The sequence below is a fragment of the Parasteatoda tepidariorum genome, chromosome 5, assembly GCF_043381705.1.
Source record: "Parasteatoda tepidariorum isolate YZ-2023 chromosome 5, CAS_Ptep_4.0, whole genome shotgun sequence".
NCBI classification, from domain to species: domain Eukaryota; kingdom Metazoa; phylum Arthropoda; class Arachnida; order Araneae; family Theridiidae; genus Parasteatoda; species Parasteatoda tepidariorum.
Genome location: NC_092208.1, coordinates 48,841,223 through 48,864,301, shown reverse-complemented (window position 1 = coordinate 48,864,301; position 23,079 = coordinate 48,841,223). Strand labels below are relative to the sequence as shown.

Sequence of the window (23,079 nt, the reverse complement as noted above, 5' to 3'; positions counted from 1 at the left end):
CCCCCCCCCCAGGAAAAATTTCTAGATCCGCCCATGGAAGAAATAAATTAGTTAGATTTAAATACAACACTTTTAATTATGGAATCCCTAGTATCCAACATCATTATGAAGTTTGATTTTTCAGATTTAATTTCTATAAATGGTCGAATTTATTAAAATAGTTCTTGACTCAGCTAACTGATTCTAAGAAGCAGCTGATAGAGTGGTCGTTTGAAGCACATATACATCCATCATTAAAAGTTTGAGAAATTGATTCTTGGATGTCATCAAGGATCCGATTCATAGGTTAGCGAGAGTTAAATAACGAGAAATTGCCAGCTCAATCATATCTGGTATGAGACATACGATCTTTAATGGTTGTGTGATGCATATTTTAAATTCAACAGAAAGGGAAAGCCGAAACCGGAAATGTATTTAAGGTTAGTAATAAGTTTCTACATTCAAAATATATATTTGTTCCATATTTTTATGATCCCATTAAAACTCGTTTCAAAAATAAATTAGACTCAAATACTGTGCCTTTCGTTATCGAAATACTCGTATCCAACACAATCATGAAATGTAGTTAAATTTTTTAATATTAGAAACACATTGTCTTTTATGTAGTATAAAGAAACTGGCAGACTTCTTTATTTTTGTTTTGTTTTTCTCATATTTTCGAAGAAATAATTTATTTTTAAAAATAAATTTTAATAGAGATTTAGATTTAATTTATTATAATTGTAATTTATGTTATTAGATTCAATTTTGAATTTCTCTAGCAAATATTTTAAAAAAAACTGTTTGTGCAATCGATTTTTGTTAGTGCGTTCAGTTATTTATTTTTTAAATTTTTCCTCCTAATAGTAAGTATTCTATTTTCTTTCTTTTTTTAAAATTTGTTTTTCTTCAAAGAATATTAAAAATTTAAATGATGAATAAATATTTTTTTCTGTATAACTTCATTAATATCCATATAGTTAATTACAAAATTTTTGTTTGTATGTTCTTGTATAAATCAAAAACATTTTTTCCTTTATGCATATAACACGCTTAATTAATTCTTGATATCTCTGTATCATCTACCAGGTCATGATTAAAACCGCTGTATTTTCAATAATTATTTACTTTCGATTGCAGTTATAATGACTAAACAATATAAAATGTCAAAAATTATTTTCTGGCTGCACAGCGTAACGACGACGCCTTTCAGGTCCTGTTTAATGACAGTATCTTTGTATCTTTACGCGGCACACTTCAGGTTCATGGTGAATAACTTTGTATCTTGTATTAGACTTTTTGTATTCGATCTAAATCATAGTGACGAAATGAACAAAATACATAACATCAAAAAAGTATCTTTACACGGAATAACACAACGGTGACACCTTTCAGGTCCTGGTTAATAACTTTGCATCTTGCATTAAACTTTTTATCGCCGATTGTAATCACAAAGGCTAAATGGAAAGCAATCATATCAAAAATTATTTCTGTGTGGCAATACATAAGGAGTCCACTAACCTAATTATGCCTAATAAATATGTATTTAACTTCATGAAGCTTTTGCATCATTCAATCGTAGTGATATTTATGAAATGAAAATCATATTAAATCATAAATTATTTTACTTCGCTCGGTAAAAGGACGGCATCCGTCAGGTTAAAAAAAAATCAAAGTGCTCTTTATCAATCATTTTGCATTCAACCGTTGCCAAAACTATTCAATATTAAGTGTATTACATTAATAAATATTTCTAATTGACTTAATGTTTATACCATTTTATATCAGACCCCATGAACATCAATATCTTCAAAGAAATTCTTTCGTGCAACCTGCATTCTTCTACAGAAATAGCCATAAGTAGTCCACCAATAAACATCATGAATGACTCCTTTACAAGAGACAAGAAAAATCTACTTTAAATTTATAAATCTTATAACAAAAGTAATTCGTGAAAGAATTAAGACTATGTACACATAAACTGAATTACAGGAGCATCTATTGTATAAATATTTAAGTTCTGAATTGAGAACAAGAAAAACGAAGTGAAAATTAAGTGAAACTCAGTGGCACGACAGCCCAAGGAGGAGCAAGGCCTACTGCACCCCTTTCAGCTTTCTTGTCTTTGGGCTCTGGGTTGCAGGAGCATATGTTCTGATTAGGCAGTCAGCCGAACGTTTGGTTCCCAAGTTTAGTCCTCAAGCACCTTGGTACTCATTTTATCGACCCACTGACTGGATGAAATGCTGAGCCAACCGTGCCTGGTTCGAGTATATAAACCAGGACCTGTGGCACGGGAGTGTAAAGCGCTATCCCTCAGCTACTAGATTTCAAAACCAAAGTAAAAATCATACTTACAGAACGAAATAAAAAAAAACATTTTACTTTATATTTGAAAAGTTAAAAAAAAAGGCAAATATCAAGTGCTCAAACATGGTGTTCATCGTTAGGACATGATGAAGACAAATTAGGCCAGGAACAAGAAGAAAGACAGTTGCAAAAAAATTTAAATCAAAATTAATAGGGTAGAAATGAAAGAAACCACAGAAAAGTAAATCATGGAAGAATACATTTCCATGAGTATTCGTGGTTAAATGAATAAGACATCTGACTCATAGCTGGAAATATGCAGATTTTATTGCAAAAGGTGTTATTTTTGTCTCCCATATCGTAATAGATCACGGTGTTCAGTAGATCACCGAAGCCAAAGATCATAGGCAGCTGTCACTGAGGGGGTAGGTGACCTTTTTAATCAACCAGCAAACAGACCGAGAATATGCAGTATTGGTCCACTTAAAACTGTTCAATCGTAAAATGCTGGTCGTCGGGCCACGAAAGTGGGGGAGCCATCCCTTCTGCAGAGGATCAAATTTGCAATGGCATGAATTCACATTATCTTCAAGCATGTTTCCCATACCATCGCTAAGAGCCCATTTTGCAGCTCTAGTGCGATGCAATTAAAGTGCTACAACTATTTCCTTAGTCAAGTCAATTTAGATTGGGCAGAACTGATTTACTTCTATCAGTGACTACCGCTCTCTCGACCACATCAATTCCTTTCTTTCTCCTATTAATTTCATTTTCATTTTTTTTCAGTTGCAACTGTCTCTTTTTCATATTAATAACTACCTTTTTTTATTTTCCACATTCACGTGTGGTGTCGTTCTAATGATGAGCATCCAGTACGAGTGCATGAAACCTGTCTCGAAATTGTACGGCTTTCACCTTCATCACCCCCTATTAAACCACTAATAGTGAGTACTAGTACGTGAAGATCCAATCACTAGGATCAAAAGTTATTTAGAGTTTTTTTTGTGCACTGCATACATATCAAGAGCTAGAAGGTCAAGCGAATAATCCAAACACTTTATTATCTGAAAAACGTTTAGACAAGAACATGACTGTAATTATATAAAATGGGTGTAAATTTTTACTTACATAAGTATTTGTTTAAGAGGATAAACTTCAGTCATTCATGTAAAGGATGCAAAAATCTTAGTCATTTTTATAATTTTTTTTATATATGCAACAGCTATTCGAGCATATCATATTACAAAATCAAAAATAGATAAAACTTATCCGAAAAACAAAAGATGATTTAAAAATAGAAAAGTTTTAACATTAATCTGGAAACATTTTTCGTTATTACTCTAAATGACATCAGCAACAAAAAATAAATAAATAAATAAAACATTCACTTGTATAAAAGCACTGTAGTTCACATTATTTGTCCTTTTCATATTTGCGTTTATCACAACATGTGCTTTAAATTATTCTTTAATTTGCCAATACTTGACTGATTTCACAACCCTTCCTCATAAATTATGATGGCTTCCATTACAGGATTTTGAAATTTATATTCTAATTATTAACTGAAATGTTAATGTTAATCTCTTGATCAATAGTAGAAATTAATAATTAATAAAATTTGATTCTAATTTCAGTCCTCGCACCTAAGTTGCATTGATTCATACAGCCAATTGTAAGTTATACTTAAGATATATTTTTGTTCTTAAATATTTATTTGATTTGTTTTGTTTAAAATTTTTCTTGTAGCGTGAAATTACATTTGTGGCATTATAAAAAATTGTTGTATCGTTAAAATACTTCAACATTTCATCACGTTACCTTCAAATAATTCAAACAGATATCAGCTGAGCCAACAACATCTAGAATTGGAAACAATACAACAGGTAGGAGGGCTGTTGCGGATATTGGTACTGGTTCTAAAAGCCAATAAGTGGCTACCAACAGGATGACGTAGGAACATCTTGCTTCCTGAAATTTAAATAAAGTTATTATTGTTATTTTCGTAAAACTATCATAGAATGTGTTTTCAAAATCTAACAATCACTATTTGGGAAGGCGAGATTGAAAAAAACTAAAACCTGTTCAATTGACGGAGAAAATTGAAAGATGGTAAACAGTGATTGTTTGAAATACCTTTAAGTTTTATCTGGGAGTCAAACGGGTTTTTAATGATTTAAAAACCACATTCTTAGTCAGATATCAATCAGATATTGATAACAATACTGTTTTTACCGGAGCTTAAATGTAACCTTGTGCATTCTTTTTTAATTCATTTTTGGCAAAGATTCTAAAAACATGTATTCAAGATTTACGGAATACCTGGTAACTCAAAAAATACAGTTTTAAACACTGAGTTGAAATCGATTCATTTTTTAATTAAATACCTGTTAACAACACTTTTTTGGATGGACATGGTGGGAAAAGTGATAATATAAATCAATCTATACCCAAATCATCAAATAATTTTTTCAATAATAAACTATGAACTCAAATTTATTAACACTAAACCAACATTTTTCAACACCTAAAACAAACAACACAAACCATTTCGAAAGTTTGACTTTTTTAAATGGAAAAATAATCATTGCATAATGTTGTCTTTGTAGAAACTTTACCAATAAAAAAATTAAAAAATTGGAGATCTTGCAAGTCAGTTGAATATAAAACTTAGGATAAAAATATAAATACAAAGTAATTAATTATTTTAAAATGCCCTGGGTCTAACAGAAAAAAACGGAATCATTTTTTAAACTCATTTTATTTTATTTATTTTTAAATAATCTGTTTAAGCAATGTGCATTTTGGTATTTTAATTGACACATATTTTGAGCTTTGACCAATGCCTAGCTTTTCAATTTAGGAACATTTTGTAACTATGTCAATTTCTTAAACTCACATTTCGCCCTTTTTTCAAAAATAAATTTTCTCCGACAAGAACAGAATAATTCTTAAAAAAAAGTAAAAATCGATTATACAAGTAAAAGGTTTATGAAATTATTTCTTAAACTGTACGAGATATGCTGTATTTAAACCACTTATTTGGTAATTTTTCAGTTCATATGGCGACGGTTTGAAAAAAATTTTCGTTTTCAAAATTACAGTTCGTAATACTACACATTTAGTAGAAATTACAATACTGAAAAGTAAATTTAGCTGATTGAATGGTTTCATTAAACATTTAATGGTTTCATGGTAAAATTCACAAATTTTACAACATTTATCAAATTTTATAACTTATTATAAAATTATATTTTATTATTACTCTCACTAAAATTGTTACCAAAGTGCTTCGTTAAAAATTACTTAGCATTTTTGCGTTTTCCCACAGAGCGAGAAACACGGTAAAATTTATTATATTCTGGTAGTTTTGACCATGTTTTTGTAATTATTATAATTAATTGTAATAATTGTTATTTGTATAATTATTAATTTCAGAATAATACTAACCTTCTGAGAAGAAGTAGCCAATGGAGATAAAATTACAGGTAAACAAAGGCAAATAATGTAAATAAACAATTTTAAATTAAAATGCCTACGTAATGATATCCAGCTGGGCATTTTAAACTATAAAAACATTACAAATTAATGTTTATGGTGCTTAAAACATCTTTAGACCATGTAGTAAGTACATTTACAAAACACTAATTAGTTGATTGAAACAGAAATAAATAAATATTTTTAAGCAATCCATCTTCCTGTTTATTTTAAATCAGATAACTCTTTATTTTGAATCAGATAACCAAGATTTTTAAATCAGAGTGATGAAAATGAACGGGACGCAGTACGGATAAAAAGGATGTTTAACTACAAAACTTTTGTTTTGTAACTTAAAATGTTTCAATTACAAGTATTAAGAAATAACAGAGAAATCGGAAATAATAGAGAAAATTAGGCAATAATAGAGAATAATAATCTATAGAGAAATTGGCTCAATATGGAACTATAATAAAGAGGAAATTCGCGATAACTTTAATACCTAAATTGAAACTTATCTCCGTTCAACGTCCTAGTATTAGAGATATGAAAAGATTAAGTTGCATGTAAATGTTTTTGTAAATATACAATTTTTTTGTAATTTTGTAAAATGTTTTAGTAAAATATAAAACATTTTTGTAATTTTGAAACATGTTTTTGTAAAATATAAAATTTTTTTGTAATTTTGTAAAATGTTTTTGTAAAATATACAATTTTTCTGTAATTTTGTAAAATGTTTTTGTAAAATATAAAATTTTTTTCCGAAAAATTCATTTTTGCCGTGAGATTTTATACCGTATATATTACAGTAGTATCTGCTGAATTACAGTGATTCAGGAAATATTGCTGTAAAATTTACGGTTTATAAGTTTTTTTATTCAATAAAATTTTGCAGTAAGTACTGACACTCTGAGTGCCGGTACTTTTTGTCGTAATTTTTCAGGAGCCTGTTACAAGATATTTTTCTTTTTAGCCTAAAAATTTTCCAGAAAAAACTCCAGTAGAAAAAACACAAAGGATTATCTTTAAAAAATAATTTACCTGAAAATAAAAATTAAATGATGCAAAAACAATCATAAAAATCGGCTCAACATGAAACCCTAATACAGTTGACCGTGAACAGTAACTTTACAGTGGCATAATACAGTGTACCGCAAGCAGAAGGAATTAAATGATGCAAAAACAATCATAAAAATCGGCTCAACATGAAACCATAATGCATTTGACCGTAAACAGTAACCTTACAGTGGCATAATTACAATGGACCGTAAGCAGAAGGAATTAAATGATGCAAAAACAATCATAAAAATCGGCTCAACATGGAACCATAATTCAGTGGATTGTAAGCAGAAGGAATTAAATGCTGTAAAGACAATCATAAAAATCTGTTAAGCATAGAATCATAATACAATGGACACTAAGTAGAAACTATACATTAACCACAAATCTATTAAAACTGGGCTATAACATCAATTAATCACGATTAAGAAGCATTGATTTGCACGATGTAATGGTTGAATTTGGCACCATAACAGTTTGCAACGATATTATGGTTGAACGTGCTCCGAAATTTCCAACAGTGCATGTCATTAAAAAAAATAATAAGTAAAATTGAATAGCTTATTATATATTCTTGAAAGGGCTTCTGCCGCGGGGAAACCCTGACGTCGCATCGTGGTTAATGGTTAAAAAGCCAAATTAAAAAAAAGAAAGAAAGTTGACAATTGCAAAAGAAAAAAATGAAGAAGGAATTTAAGCTTCTAGATAGAAAAAGAAAACAATTACTTGTTGCATAATTATGGTTCTGTAACTGGCTGAGAATAAGTAACCGCCTTTTAGACATCAGTCTTAATTAGTCTCACGCTATTAATAACTTCTTGGTCTTTAGCCAGCTGCTTGTCTTTTTCACACAAAACGTATGACTCTTAAGGCAGGCAGTATGGAAATTCCTTGAGCGGAAGTCTCTCAGCAATCTATTAACACCTCGCGAAGTTCTCCGTGTGCTCTTATTTACAATTGACGCAGGTCAGTAGATTGTCAATTTCTTTCTTCTTTTTTTACTCACATATCAAATAATTGCTCACATTTTTCTTGAAGTTGAAAGAAGAATTATTGTAAATATATGACTGTCAAGCGCATTTATACAGACAACAACAGATTGATTTGATGCCAAAATTCAAAAGGTTACTAATGTTATAAATGCCATTACATTTTCCAATAGTTGATAAGGGTTTAAATTCTTAAGTGGTAAAATGTGTCGAAAAAATTTTAAAAACTCATTAAAAAATTTTTTTTCATAGCTTCTGAATATTTCTCCAAAGTCTCAGTTAACACTAGGTTGCTTAAAGGAAGTCATTTTGACTGCTTTTTTCATTTGCAAAAAATTGACAAATAATAATGCATAAATTAATATTGTATTTTCAAGTGAAGTAAATTTTTTCTTTGTTAATATTTACTAATAACTTGTTATATAACTGCAAATGATATAAAAAAATATTGAAAATTAATTTAAAAATTTTTTTACACATTAGTTATTCTTTCGCAATGCAGTCATTTTGACTGCTTTTGGGCAATACAGATATACACAAAGTTTCAGTCTTTGTAGTGTTAATTGAAGTAAAACTTTTTAGAAAGCCTTTAAGAACTTATTTCATTAGAAGGTTACAACAGTCGGATACGAAATATAAGGTTGCTTTAAAGATCAGAAAAAGCGATTTCTCATAAACTAATGAACCGATCTGAGTGAAATATTGATCTCTCTTATTCATTCTTGTTCCCAGTAGCCATATTTCAGGATACCATTAGTTGTAAAGAAGATTATTAAGGAAAAAGATCGAACTGAACCCTCGCTTATATTCATAAAAGTAATAGGGCAAAAAAGATGAATTCCATGCAATAGCATTAAGTGCAATTATGCTTTTAAAGTTATTGCATAAAAAGTAAGTCAGTGTCTTAACGTTAAGAAGATGTAATTTCCATTGTCAATAGAATCAAAAATTGTTTTGTGGAATTCTTTAAATTTTTTAATGATATTACGCTGGAATCTATTAAGAGTGATTGGATCTTATCATTATAAAGCCTAATTTTTTTAAAATGCTCTTAATGTTTATAACTGATTAAAGTGCTTGGGTTGAAAGTATATTCAAAATGTCTAATGTTAAGGAATTAAACTTAAGCGTAATGACCACTTTTAATACACCTATTTTCAGATTTCTTGTTAAAAAGACGATCTCTCTAAGTTAAAAGAAATTCAAAATGCCTTCAGTTAGGGAATTAGACTGTGTACAGCGTGTCCCGTAATGACCACTTTTAAAATACATATTTTCAGAATTTTTGTCAAAAAAGAAGTTACTTTTAAGTTAATATTCAAAATGTTTCCCGTTAGCGAATTAGACTTTTTACAGAATGTTTCGTAATGACCGCTTTTAATATACATATTTTCAGAATTTTTGTCAAAAAATGTTCTCTCAAGTTAAAAGAAATTCAAAATGTCCTCAATTAGAGAATTAGACTGCATACAGATTGTTTCGTAATGACCGCTTTTAATATACATATTTTCAGAATTTTTGTCAAAAAATGTCCTTTCAAGTTAAATGAAATTCAAAATGTCCTCAATTAGGGAATTCGACTTTATACAGATTGTTTCATAAGGACCTCTTTTAATAAGCATTTTTTCAGAATTTTTGTCAAAAAATGTCCTTTCAAGTCAAATGAAATTAAAAATGTCCTCAATTAGGGAATTAGACTGTATACAGATTGTTTCGTAAGGACCGCTTTTAATATACATATTTTCAGAATTTTTGTCAAAAAATGTCCTCTCAAGTTAAATGAAATTCAAAATGCCCTCAAATAGGGAATTAGATTGTACACAGATTGTTTCGTAAGGGCCGCTTTTAATGTACATTCTTTTAGAATTCTGGTCTAAAAAGAAGCTCGTTTCTAGTTGAAATGGAATTTAAAATATCTTAAGTTAGGAAGTTAAACTGTATATAGAGTGTTCCGTAATGACCACTTTTAATATACACATTTTCAGAATGTCTTAAGTTAGGGAATTATACTTCATTCAGAATGTTCGGTAATGACCTCTTAAATATACACATTCTTAGAATTTTGAGGAAAATGGATCTTCCCAAGTTTAATGAAATTCAAAACATCCTAAGTTAGGGAATTAGAGAGTATACAGAGTTTTCTGCAATGACCACTTTTAATATACACATTTTTAAAAACTTTGTCAAAAATGAAATTCCTTCCAAGCTTTTAATGTTAGGAAATTTGACTTTATTCAAAATGTTCCGCAATAACCATTCTTACTATACATCTTTCGCGAATCCTTGTCAAAAATGAAGCCAAAAAAACTTCTACGTTAGGAGTTTCACATTATCATTAAAGGGAGAAAAAGCACAATCGAAATCTATATAGTTTCTGCTTAGGAAAATTAAGTTGTAAAAATAACGATTGTTTGATTTCCGGGGAAACAGATTTGAAAGACGATAATTAAAACCTACTCCGACTTTCACCAAGCATTTAAACAAGCTTTGATGCTTACAATTCAATCTTCTTCAGTAGTAATTCATGAGAATTTAATATATTTTGAGTTTTTTCTTCCCTCAAATATTAATTTTCGACTCATTAATGTCTATACTTTGCTTACTTCAATTTTAATAAGGATTCTGAATAAATTATATGAAGCATTATACGCAATATGCAAAGCACTAAAAAAATAAAAAGAATGCAATAAAATAACAATTTTAGTAAACGAAAACGATTTTAAAAGTGGTCTATATCAGTTAGAAACGCTGAGTAACATAAACGTAAAATATTTCAAAATACGAGTATATAAAGAGATACACGTGTATATTTTAAAATAACTATTACATTCGTATTTAAGAATTTCAACATTTAAATGGTCACCTGTTGTAAACATTAAAAGCCAGACTAAAAGCCATTTACTTACACGACTTTCCTTTTATTGATTGATGTTGTAAGATTCCAACACTCAAAGAATCTTGATTAAATTACATTTATTGGCATGCTTCATCAAATTTATTCTTCTGAGTGATTTCTGAGGTATTGTATAAGTAATTATAAATAATTATTAGGAAAATTGTGTAAGTAATTATAAGGAAAATTGTGCAAATAATTATAAGGAAAATTGAATAAGTAAGTAGTAAATATATTTAACCTTTATACAATAAAAAATAATAATTGTTATAATTTTTAAAAATTTCAAATAATGAATTAACCTTAATTGTAATATTAAATATATTTTTTCATATTAGATTAATCTTAATTGCAAGATTTTAAATTTAACATTATTTTTTTATAGAAATTTTTGTAAAAGTGGTAAATTAAGACAAAATGTTTTAAATTGTTCAAAAATAAAAGCAATGGGCGATATATATTCGAGTCTAATGATAAAAATCTGCTTAAAATGGTAATAAACGAATAGAAATTTTGGCATTGAAATTAAAATTTTACTAATTTTTTATGGGAACAAAAATTAAGTTTTCAATCAAAACAGAAAAATTTCAGTAGTTCAATTGAAAATTTTCAATCGCTTTTTTTATTTTTTAAAACACACTTATTTAAAATAGAATATTAAGTAAAAATTACATTATAATTGAATAGATTGCTAGCTGATAATAGATATCAATGATACTCTCACTTTATCGCTTGAAAAAATTTAAAAAACATAAATCAAGCGCGACATAAACACTTAAAAGATTAAAAGAAATTGAAGAAAAGTTGTAAAATAAAATTTTTTACTCATCATTTAATAAAAATAAATTTAATAAAAATGCAAAATATCTATATAATTCAGAACTTCCTCATTTAAAATCAATTCAACTATTAAACATATTTTCTTGTAGTGTTTTTTTCTTTCTGTACTGATATTTTCCTTTTCATTTCCCTCACTTAACTTTTATCAGCGATAAATATTTCATTAATGTCCACTAACACTCTTAAATTTCTGATAAAAAAAAATAATGAACCTCTTGTGTAGTTTATTAATCGTCTTTATAAAGAAATGTATCCCTTTGAAGAGATCAGTTGCAATCATTTTCTTGTAATCATTTTACCTTCAATAAATGTTTCATTTATCATAACATCTTGTAATTTGTGATAATAATAATAAAAAAACTCTTAAATAAGTGATTTATCCTCTTAACAACGAATCATTCATCCTTATAGAAATTCTCATTAATTGTTTTTAATCATTTGCTTTATAATTTATAGTTCCGAGATAAATTCTTCACTTATATTAAAAAACATTTTGTAATTTCTGATAATAATTGATAAAAATAACTTATGAACTTTATAAAGAATCATTTATCCTTTCGAAACACTCAACTTTTTCAGACGGAACGTAGGAAAAAGCTGATTTAAAACATTTGAAAAACACTCTACATGTTGAAAAAATAGCAACAAAAAAAAATAATATCAGGCGTTACTTATTTTATTATTTCCGAATCCAATTTTTACTTCATACTTGTCAGCTTTGATAAAAAAATAAATAAAAAATTAAATAAAGCTACATATTGATCCTTGTTTTGATAATTCTCAAGGGCAGTCCTTTTCTACAGAAATTCTTGGACGGATAGCCTTTCTTTTTCAATCGCATCTTAATGCACTCAGATAAACATAAAACAAAAACAACTAAAACCAAATTTTTTTGTTAGAAATTTTTTGAATAATTTATGTATATAAATGAATTGTTTATTATCAATATCAAATATTTAACATTCGATTTTTTCACCGAAGGATTATTGGTATTAAGAAAAATATTGGAATTTATTTGAGTTGTTATGGAAGCTGTGCAGAAAAAGGATGCTACCCATAGAAATGATTCTAAATGTTTCAAAGAATGTTTTGGTAAGTATTTTTTCACTAATGATGATTAATTTTCATCAATAATTATGATCAAATCAATTCTCAATAATAAATGTATCTTTAAAGATAGTGCGAGTTAATTTAAAGTCGATAGATTAGGTGATAAAAAAAATCGCAAACTCACTCCTTATGTCGTAATCTTTAAAAAATATTTTATATATTAATAGAAAAATCATGAAATTCACTTCAAAATAACTGAAAAGCTAGATTATTTCTTTCTCTGTCTTCGTCGGGAAAAAGTTTAAACATTACTAAATTTTTGGAATGTAAAATAATTAAAAAATGAAATTTTAATGATTCATCACGAAATACATTCTTATGGAATCGATTCCAAATCAAATGTAAAAAGGAATTAATTCGCAAATGATTTTTCTCTTTGATTGCTTATGATCATTAGCACTTATTAAGATTTATTATGTAATCAGTATTCAATTTCAGAAATGTTTTTAAAGCTCATACTTCTTAAAAATGCTAGATCAAATTATGATATAACTTTGAGTGCATCATCCGTAAATTCCATTTTACTGCAAAATCCATATTTTCCGTAAAATATTTTACTCTACTTTTTATAGTAATATTCATTTAATTCGAGTGACTCAGTTATTTTAAAGTAATTATTACTGTAAAAAGTACGGTATATCAGATATTTACAGTATGGATTTTTACCGTATGGTACCGTACAGTATAGTACAATTCCTCGATTATATTTTGTAAGTTGATATTACTTAAAGTGACATCAACTAAAAAAATCTTGCTGATATAAAAAATTTTTTCGAAAGAATTAAAATGTTTTTAAAAGTTTAAGGCGCATTTCAAAATCTGAAACACTATCGAATAATAAGATTTACATTATTCATTACAAGTAGAATCGATTTTGGAATAAATATAAATTTAACTAGCAATTTTCTTTTAATATTTATGAGTATTGATAATTGTCTCGTATTCATTATTATGATTGTAATCAATAAAAGTGTCTTGAATGATTTAAAATTGGCTTTAATAAAAACTTAGGTTAGTTTACTTTTTTTTAATCTTATTCTATACGATATTTTATTTCCTCAATAATGCCTTTTAATGCCATTTAGCATAATTATATTTGAAATTGGGTAGTCTTCGGTCCAACTATTTCGTTCTCGTTGCCGTTCCTGTCCCTTATCGTTTAATTATTATTCCAATTCGTTTTTTTTTTTTTAAATTTAATTTTTTTTTTATAACCGTCGTTGAACAGCCGACCCAATTTCGGGTTTACGACTACTAATGTTCAACTCCGCAGCCTTGTAATTTTTGAGCTAATCCAGAAGACAAGGAAACTCCTGGATCAGTACCCCCAGAAGTATTGATTTGTTATGGGAACATGGAGGACTTGGTGACTCGACAAATTTAGCGTGCATCAGTCACCAGTTACTTCATGGGGAGTCTTTGGCCGGCGGGGATCGAACCCACGAACTCTTGGACATGGGACTTGGACATTAGAATCATTTAGCATGATGCACTTGAGAGCAAAACTGTCCACAATCGACCAAATTTCTCCGGTACTTATTCCTTTTGGTACACATTAAAAAAGCCTTTATTACCACAGTGCCTGCAGTAGTACATATAAAGTATATTTGGTACCCATTAAAGAAAGTACCCATTACCGTAATACCAGTCGTACTAATTAGAAAAATTAATCATACATCATTAGCGACAATAATATTTTGGCAGTTCTTTTTACAGTTGCGCTCAAGTAATCAGTACTTTTTCTTCATTAACTTCACTCTTTTATACTTCAGTATGAATAACTTTCTCTTTACTTCAATTACCGTTAATTTTAATGTATTTAATTTTATAAAAACACATTTGGAAATCACAACTATAAGCATAATAAACACGTGATTTCAGATAACTTTAGGAATACTAATTCGGCGACGTAGTCACGCTATTTGCATTGATTATTATTGAGCTTGTAAAGAATATTTAGTCATTCAAAAAGGTGCAATAAACTCCCATACAGAATCGCTTACAGTTGAAGTTACAACAATGGCTGATGCTAAACCAATACCAAAAATTCATTTTTCAAATATCTCTCTTGAATCAACAAATTGAAATTTGTAAGTGATTTTTAGAATCGGGGGCTAAAATTGCCCCCGATTTTAAAAATCGCTTGCAGTCAATATCCGAATTTCAGTACCCTAGCTCATAAGATTCTGGAATTATAAGAAATTCTGATCAGCGTTTCAATACTAGGACAGACAAAAATATCGATTAAACACAAAAGCTGGGAAAAAAGAATACCCCGAAACGGCAAGTAAACAAAACGTTAACGGGACCCTTCTTCGTAATGCAAAATACAAAAATAACTATCAAATAATGAAAAGTTAATAATTTATCGCAAATTATTCTCAACAAATGTAATTTTAGACCAAATATCAACAGCTGCAGTAGCAAGTAATTTATTTTTCAGTTTAATCATTATTTATAATCAGCTTTCATCTATAATTAAGTTGCAGTCAATTATCTTAGAATAGTTCTTATCGATTACAGACGTTACTTTTAACACTATTTATAGATAATACTTTTGAAATATTATAGAAATGCTTTAGGGAATATAAGTCCCTCTTGCAAGTGAGAAAAAAGCATCTATCAAAATTGCTATATTTATATAGTAAACACAATTCTGGTAATAAAAAGAAAAAAACCATAATAATTTTGATAATTAAACCAAAATTTATGGTGTTTAAACCATTCGTTAGGCAGTTTTTTCTGTTCTTTATGGTAACCTTTTACCGAAAATTCTGGTTTTCTAAATTATAGTTCTTAATGCCAAGTATTTAGTAAATATACAAAATTGAAAAGTAAATTTAACCGAATAAATGGTTTTCATTTCGTTTACACATGTTTAGCGCCATGCTTTAAACTAAAGTGTCACTATAAGATTACAAAAAAAAAGAAGGAAAAAAATGTTCTTCAGATCTATCGCTCATTTTACCATTTATTTGGCAATTTTTTTGTAAATATACAAAATTGAAAAGTAAATTTAACCGAATAAATGGTTTTCATTTCGTTTACACATGTTTAGCGCCATGCTTTAAACTAAAGTATCACTATAAGATTACAAAAAAAGAAGGGAAAAAAATGTTCTTCAGATCTATCGCTCATTTTACCATTTATTTGGCAATTTTAATAGTTTGAAGTGTATGTCTTTTACCAAATAAAAAATTATTATCTGTTTATACTTTATTTGAAATGGTGGTTTACTTATTTAATGGTGGTTGATAGAAGTTAGGTTGTGGTCAATTATGTATTTTCTTAATCTATTTCTTAATTATAACATAAGGAAAATAAGCCTAAATAATGTTCCTAAGATTTTTTGAAAATACTAAACTCATGTAGATGATGCTATCGCGTCTGCTTTATGCATCTTTCATGGAATGGATTTATTTGTTTATTCATATACATATGAGGGTTTCTTTGCAAATTTTTTGAATGTCTTAAAAAGTCCTTTCAATTTGAAAAAAACGGATAGCACAAGCTTGAGAAAATACTACGTGAATATACAGATTGTGTAATAGCGGGATTCAACCCCACTACATCCACTCTTTAGTGTAGTTAGCGGAACGGCGATACCACACGGCGAGATAGACCCCTAAGATTTATTGAAAGTAAATAAGCCAAACTTGGAAATCATCACACAAGCCTGAATTTGTATATCAAATTTTACAGCATATACTGCCAAAAAGCATGATAAAAAAGTATATATTTTTGTCAAATATACCAAACGTTTCCGTACTTTTTGGCGTTCCCATTAATTAAGAAAACATGATAAATTTTTCCATATTCTGGTAGTTTTGATTATATTTTTTCTCAGTCTGAAAATTATGAAAATTATTGAAAGACTTCGCTACCTTTTAAACCCTATGGTCTTTTGAATCCTTCAAAGAATCGTAAAACAACGTGTTTAACTATGTTCGTATTCAATGCAGACTAATTTTCATAAAATTATGAACTATGGTCATTTTTCATAGTTAAAATTTATGCTATTTTATATGTTGTAAAGCAAAATATCTTGTGTATCAAATCTTTCAATGCTTAACGTATAAGTTTTGTAAAATTATTTACCACGATATACAAATTTCCATAACAGGTCTTGATCTCCATTTATTGCTTCTACAATTTGGGCTGAAATATTCATTAAAAATTTGAGCAAAATCGGATTTCTGACATATTCTCTAAACCTTGATATTGTTTTTATATTTATTTATTTATCTTTTTTTATTGCGAAACAAATTTGTAAACAACATCCGATAAATAAAAACAACGATTTATCTTTACATACATCTTTCCTACGATTTATCTTTAAATAGAATTCAGATCTAAATAAATGTCCCTGTAATGAAAAATTTTCGAAAGTCATGATGAGTGACAGATACAATCAAAGGTATCAAGAATTTATAATAGCGCCTACAAATATAACGTTCTTCAATATATCGGTTGTTAGTTATCACTGTCACATTAACTTTTTTTTAAAAAAAATCATCAAAAATATAACTGCCAAAATAGCATTTAAAAAAAATAGTTTAGTAGAGTAGATTGTAAAAAAACTTTTCCTTGAAAATTCAAAAATTTAAGCTATCTTTATAGATTTGCTATCCAAGATTCAGCAAACTTAACATGTTTTAAAAATATATATTAGTTCTAATAGAAAAATTGACTAAAGTTTATGAGTTTTTTTAAAGATAAATTTTGCGTTAATCTTTTAAACAAAATACTTTATATTTAAAAATTGAAAATTTTCTTAAGAGCAATTTGCTTTGACAAAAGTTTAAAAGAATAATAATACTAATATAATGCTAAGTTAGGTTTCCCGCAAAGATCCTTAATTGAGGCATTTTAATTTTAGCAAATTTTTGTAATCCAATGAATTCTTTCTACAACTACTAAGTTTAAGACTGCATGATCATAGTCTTATTTCTTTCAATGGTTCTTAAGTTGATCCTCAAATAATTTTAGAAACAATGTGCTTTAAGTTCTTCTTTATTTTATTTTTGCAATAATTTAAAATCTCTTAAATGACTCACATGAGACACCAATTTTTTTTTTTTTTTTTTTTTTTTTTTTTTTTTTTTTTTTTTTTNAGTTAGTTTGTCGTCGGCCTTCTGAGCCCAAGTCTGCGGGTTCGATCCCCGGTCCAGACACCGGATTTTCGAGATGCAAAAAATCCTCAGCGGCCATGTCGTATGATTATGCGGCATGTAAAAGATCCCCGGAGTGCCTTATTGGCTCTTGGCATTTCCGGCAAAACTAAATTCCTAGTGCACTTTAGCATCCAAATAGAGTCTCGGTGCTGCCATCTAGTGTGGCAGAAACTAGACGTCCAAATTAACATCGCCAACGGTATCTCACCCATTGTGGTGGTTCTGAAAAAGTGGATACCTCCTCTGGAGAACGCACTAGGTCTGCTCATCGGCAAGACCGATTGTGCAGTTCATTGAAAATAAAAATAAAAATGTTTGAATTGTTTACATAAATGAAAGATAAATACATTACATATACGGAAGGGTATGAGAAATTATATGGAAGGGTGAAAATATTACGGAAGGGTATGAGAAATTGACTTAATATAAAACGAATATTGCTATTTAATTATAACGTATTGCAAAAATTTTAATGTTATTGAAATGATAAATATCTAAATTTTCTTTTAGAAGGTTCGAAATTGAAAATCGGATCTGAAATAAGATTATATATAAGGTTCTATTTTCTATTTTATGTAATTTCACGTTTTGCTTTTCAGTAATTGAACTGTGACTCGTTTTGTTATATTTTTCATTGACAACAATCGATTGTCTGTAAAATTTCTCATTGCATTAAATAAATCATACTACGTTATAATTAAATATTAATAACTTGCTTCCCTTCTTTTAACGTGGCTTTATTTAGTATACTTTTTTATTTTAAAAGCCTCTATTTTATTAAAAAGAGAAAATGACCAACAAGCTAATATTTATTGCACAGTTTACTTCCATGACAGTAAAAACTTATATTTATGCGAGTAATTTTTTTAAAATCGCATTTATAATGCAACTAATTAAATTACGTGTTTTAAATATAACTTTTTATCTCTCCGTAAATCGCATCTGTCATGCGGAGAAATACTTTCTATTTATAATTTACCTCAATATAGTAGTTCACGCAATCACTTGATCTCTGGTAAAATTGATTGTTATTTCTCTAAGAAACATGAATAATATTTCTCTAAAAGCATAAAAAGGAATATTGTTAATATTATAAACTGTTTATGGATAGTTTTTTGAAAGCTACATGTTTATAATCGCAACCGAGTTTCGAACTGTTTTTTTTTTCTTTTTTGTCATCGCGTTAATTAAAAAAAAGAGAAAAAAACCTCACTGAAATTTGATGTTAGCTTTTTTAATTTCATTTCGTTGCACTTAGCAGAATTTATCATTAATTTTTCCGCTATAGATTTATATTAAACAAATTCTATTAAATCTACACTTTCATTTATTAATAAAAATTTATCAAGCATAATTATTGTTATTTTATGAAAACAAGATTCATTTTAATTTTTCTTTAAACGCGAGTATAAAATATCCTTTGACACAAAAAACTGTTTAAGTTTCTGGTTATCATATGAGATATGATTATTGATTTTAATTAACTACCAATAAATTTGATCATTAGTACAGTGTGTCCGTAAATTCATCTAACACTTTTGACCGGTTCACTGGTCAAAAGTGAACCTTGATCACCAATTATCATTAAAACACTACGAACAATGTAGGAAAAAATACACCTAAAAATTAAGCAATGTTTGTGTGATATTTAGTTTTGAAGACAATATTTACTGCTACAATATAAACTGCTTAACTTCAATAATTATCGTAACAACAGTTATATTGTGAGCAAATGATATGAATTTCTGCATATTAATATATCTATCTGTAAGAAACTAACCATAATGAACAGAAAATCAAAAGATATCAATTTTTATTATTTTTTACTTTGAGTTCGCATTATCTAAAAACAAAATCTTAGCACTACAAAAAAAAATGGTTCGTATCGTTTTGATTACTTTTAAAAAAAAAATATTTTAATGATGACAAATGGTATCTGCCAGAGTACGAATATACGAAGGTTAGGAACACTGATATAAATCCTTGATATATTTAATTCAGTTAGACATTCTATAAAACAATCAAGGAATTCTCCAAATGTGTAGTCTAGCTGGATATTTATTTAGACTGAGTTCTCCTTCGAGTGTGAAATATTAGCCGGAAATAAATACTGAAGTAATAACGTCAGCGTTGTTTTTATTTATCAAGAGTTGTTTACTTTTTCTACCAACAGAAAAAAAAATTATGTAAAAAAGGAAGAAATGAAAACAAGTACCAAGGTTTGTAAAGTGTTATATTATCTCGTTCGGTTCAACGGTTCAAGTTCGTCTAATTTTTTTATTGAATACTTTGGCCCACATTTGATGAGAAATAAACGGAGTTTTATCTGAGACCTTCAAAAAAATTTAGGACCGTGAATTTCTTTCCTGTTTTTGTAGTAAATAATTAAAAAAAAAGAATCTATTTACCATTGAAAGAGGCATATTTTCTTTCTAATATACGTTTTTTTCTAATACACACTATTGCACACAATCTAATTTGTGATTTAAACCAACTTACAATCTACCGGTCTACTTGCAATTCTAGAATTTTTAGACATATTTTATTTCTTTAGATGGTTTTAAAATTTTATTTAGAGTTATAAATTTTTTATAACGATGTAAAAAGGAAAATAAAGGAAATTCGAAACAACCACATACCGTAAATCAAATAGGCAAACACTTTCTCGATAGTTTTATCATGATACATTGGAGCTGGCATTAAAAACATTTATTCGGTTAAATTTACTTTCCTGTCATGTCATTAGAACAGTCCAGTACTCTGGTAAACCGTTTCCATGAGAACGAAACATTACCAAAGAATGGTTTAAATACCGCATATTTTTTTAACCCAAAATTATAGTTTCTTAGATCAGAAACATCATTATTATACAGTACAATAATTTTACCCGAATTTTTTTTCTCCGTGTCATAATTGCATTTTATACTTTTCGTTTTTTTCTATGTCCAAAGAAGGGTGAATAAAAGGACTTACAATATTGTATTTCCAACAAATATTTTGCTATTTTTGTATACTATTTACTTTTGCTTCTCATGAGTAATTAATTGTGTTTTTCTTTTTTCTTTTAGGATACTACATTCCTAAACGTTTCATTTTTGTATTCCTTGGTTTCTTGGCAACTACCTTATCAATATCATTAAACACAAATCTAAGTCTAGCCATTGTAGCAATGGTGGATCGATCGAATGAATCCAGTGTTCAAATTCAGACGTCAAATGAGTGCCTTCCTAAAGAAATCTCTTTTTCCAATATTTCTCTAAACTCAAAAGTGAGACCAGAGTTTTAATATAATAGATATAATATTAAGTCTAAGATCAACTCTTATGTCCAACAAGGTATCCCTTAAAATTCGTTATCTCCATCTTAAGTTCGAACAAAATGAGCATAGTTATGAAACGGGTATATATGTGGGGTAAATTGGCTATGGGCTACAATATTATGGTGCGTTCTGGTTGAAAACTGCAAGAACTAGCCTTTCTATATAAAAAACGGTATGAGATATTCGAAAAAGTCAATTACAAAGTTATAGAGCATGATTGGTTTATTATGAATAGATTCCATGTGATGGGCACTCTACAGCAGAATCACCACCAGCTCCCTATATTAAACCAAAAAAATGGCTAAAAAATAAATAGAGAATAAGAAATGTGCAAAACAAGTGTTTATTATTATAATGTAAAGTATATTACTACATTTCCTGAACTGTTACGAATTCAGTAAATGACATTTTAAGTCAAAACAGTTAGCATAAAACATGACACTTTGCTACTGAAATGCTGAATTATGACTGTTACTTGGAATTAGAAACACCGTCATCACGAGGCAAAAAAAAAATTTAACTGGACGATTGTAAAAAGCAATCACTTGGCTAATTGTAACTGCGAATTCACGTGCATAACACTTTTTATTTTCACATGAACGATATAAGAGTGGGAACCATTAAACTTAGTTCAGGCTGGCTTTTAGAAGCCCAATGAATTTGAATCCAAGCCCATCCAAGCACGAGATATATGGAATTACTTAGAGCCCATATCCACCCAAGCCTAAATATGTGTCGGATAAAGGCCATATTTTGCGGCCTTGCCACCCAAAAAGAAGAAGAAGAAACTAATGCTAAATAAAAGTTATTTGACAGTTAGTTAAGTTGCCCAAAGCAGAACATCGAAAAGACGTAAGAGAACACTGTAATTTTTTATTTCTTATAAATTTTACAGTTTTATTATTGAACCAAACGTTTGTTTAAAGGTTTATAAAAATTGTATCATGAGTTAGAGCCGGATACCTTTTTTCAGTAAACGAGTCAGAGTTTGGAAAGAACCTATCTCATCTCTATTTCACACACGAGGAATGAAAATTTTTCTACAGCCAAAAATGATTTCATTCAAAACCATAACATGGACAATTTTCATTTATTTTAAACAACGTATAAATAATCATTTTACATCGAGCAAATGATTAAGTACGATTAAAATCTAATCACTATTATACTTAATTCTTAATCAAAATTTAACCTGATCAGTTTTCAGTACATTTTATTTATCGGCATTTAATAATGTTAAATAGTTTCAAATGTCAGTTATAGAAGATATAGGGCTGACGTATATTTATAAAACAACGAATTAATTCGCGATGGAACAAACACTAAACAAAATTAATGTAAATCTCACAGTTAAGTGTCAGTTATAAAATTTGGAATTTCTGGTCTGTACTATTTTGTTTTTCAAACCAATATATCACATTGAAAATAATAGGAATGAGACGCTTTTAGACCAAGCCTAGAAGCACTGTCCCGACGTGGGCTCTGGCTCGTTTACTGAGAAAAGGTTTCGGGTTCGGATTAATGTTAATGTGTCACATTCCCTTTTGCATTTTTCTCTTCGCATTTTTTTCAGGTTATTGATTAAAACAAAGGTTTTAATGACTAATTTCCTTGTATAGACATCTAAAGCCAAGTGGCGAGGCTGTAAAATTTGGCCTTAACCCGAAGCATATCTTGTATTAATTAGAGCCTCTTAGTGGACATAGGCTCTAAAGTAATTCTGTGTACCTCGGGCTCAAGTAACATAGGATAAAAACTCTTCTGGCTCGGATCTTTAAAAGCGAGCCTCTCTAAATCACAATAATAAAGATATCAAAATTGTTTAAAAAAATTTTCGTTCACATTTGCGTCATTAGTTATCAAGCTTCAAATACATCATTATACAAAAGAAAAGAAAAAAAAAATATATATATATATATATATATATATATA

The 23,079-nt window shown here is 28.5% G+C and overlaps 2 protein-coding genes across 6 annotated transcripts in view; one reads left to right on the top strand and one right to left on the bottom strand.

The window, feature by feature from the left end:
- LOC107436817 (Na(+)/citrate cotransporter) overlaps nt 1–7,647 on the bottom strand; it is a gene marked incomplete at its 3' end in the record, with an annotated part of 21,578 nt that extends 13,931 nt beyond the window's left edge. Inside the window, 3 exon segments of the mRNA XM_071181426.1 lie at nt 1,755–1,870; nt 4,108–4,257; nt 7,549–7,647. Of these exon segments, the coding sequence (XP_071037527.1) occupies nt 1,755–1,870; nt 4,108–4,257; nt 7,549–7,557 (275 nt within the window).
- LOC107436818 (putative inorganic phosphate cotransporter) overlaps nt 3,709–23,079 on the top strand; it is a 36,397-nt gene continuing 17,026 nt past the window's right edge. Inside the window, exons 1-4 of one of the 5 annotated variants that reach the window (XM_016048631.3) lie at nt 3,755–3,961; nt 5,725–5,774; nt 12,526–12,636; nt 20,897–21,096. In XM_016048631.3, the coding sequence (XP_015904117.1) occupies nt 12,570–12,636; nt 20,897–21,096 (267 nt within the window). In that variant the 5' untranslated portion in view covers nt 3,755–3,961; nt 5,725–5,774; nt 12,526–12,569. Of the gene's footprint in view, nt 3,962–5,724; nt 5,775–7,652; nt 7,789–10,678; nt 10,924–12,525; nt 12,637–20,896; nt 21,097–23,079 lie in introns of those variants that run through there. The other 4 variants (XM_071181425.1, XM_016048630.3, XM_043046823.2 and 1 more) reach the window with 4 other exon arrangements.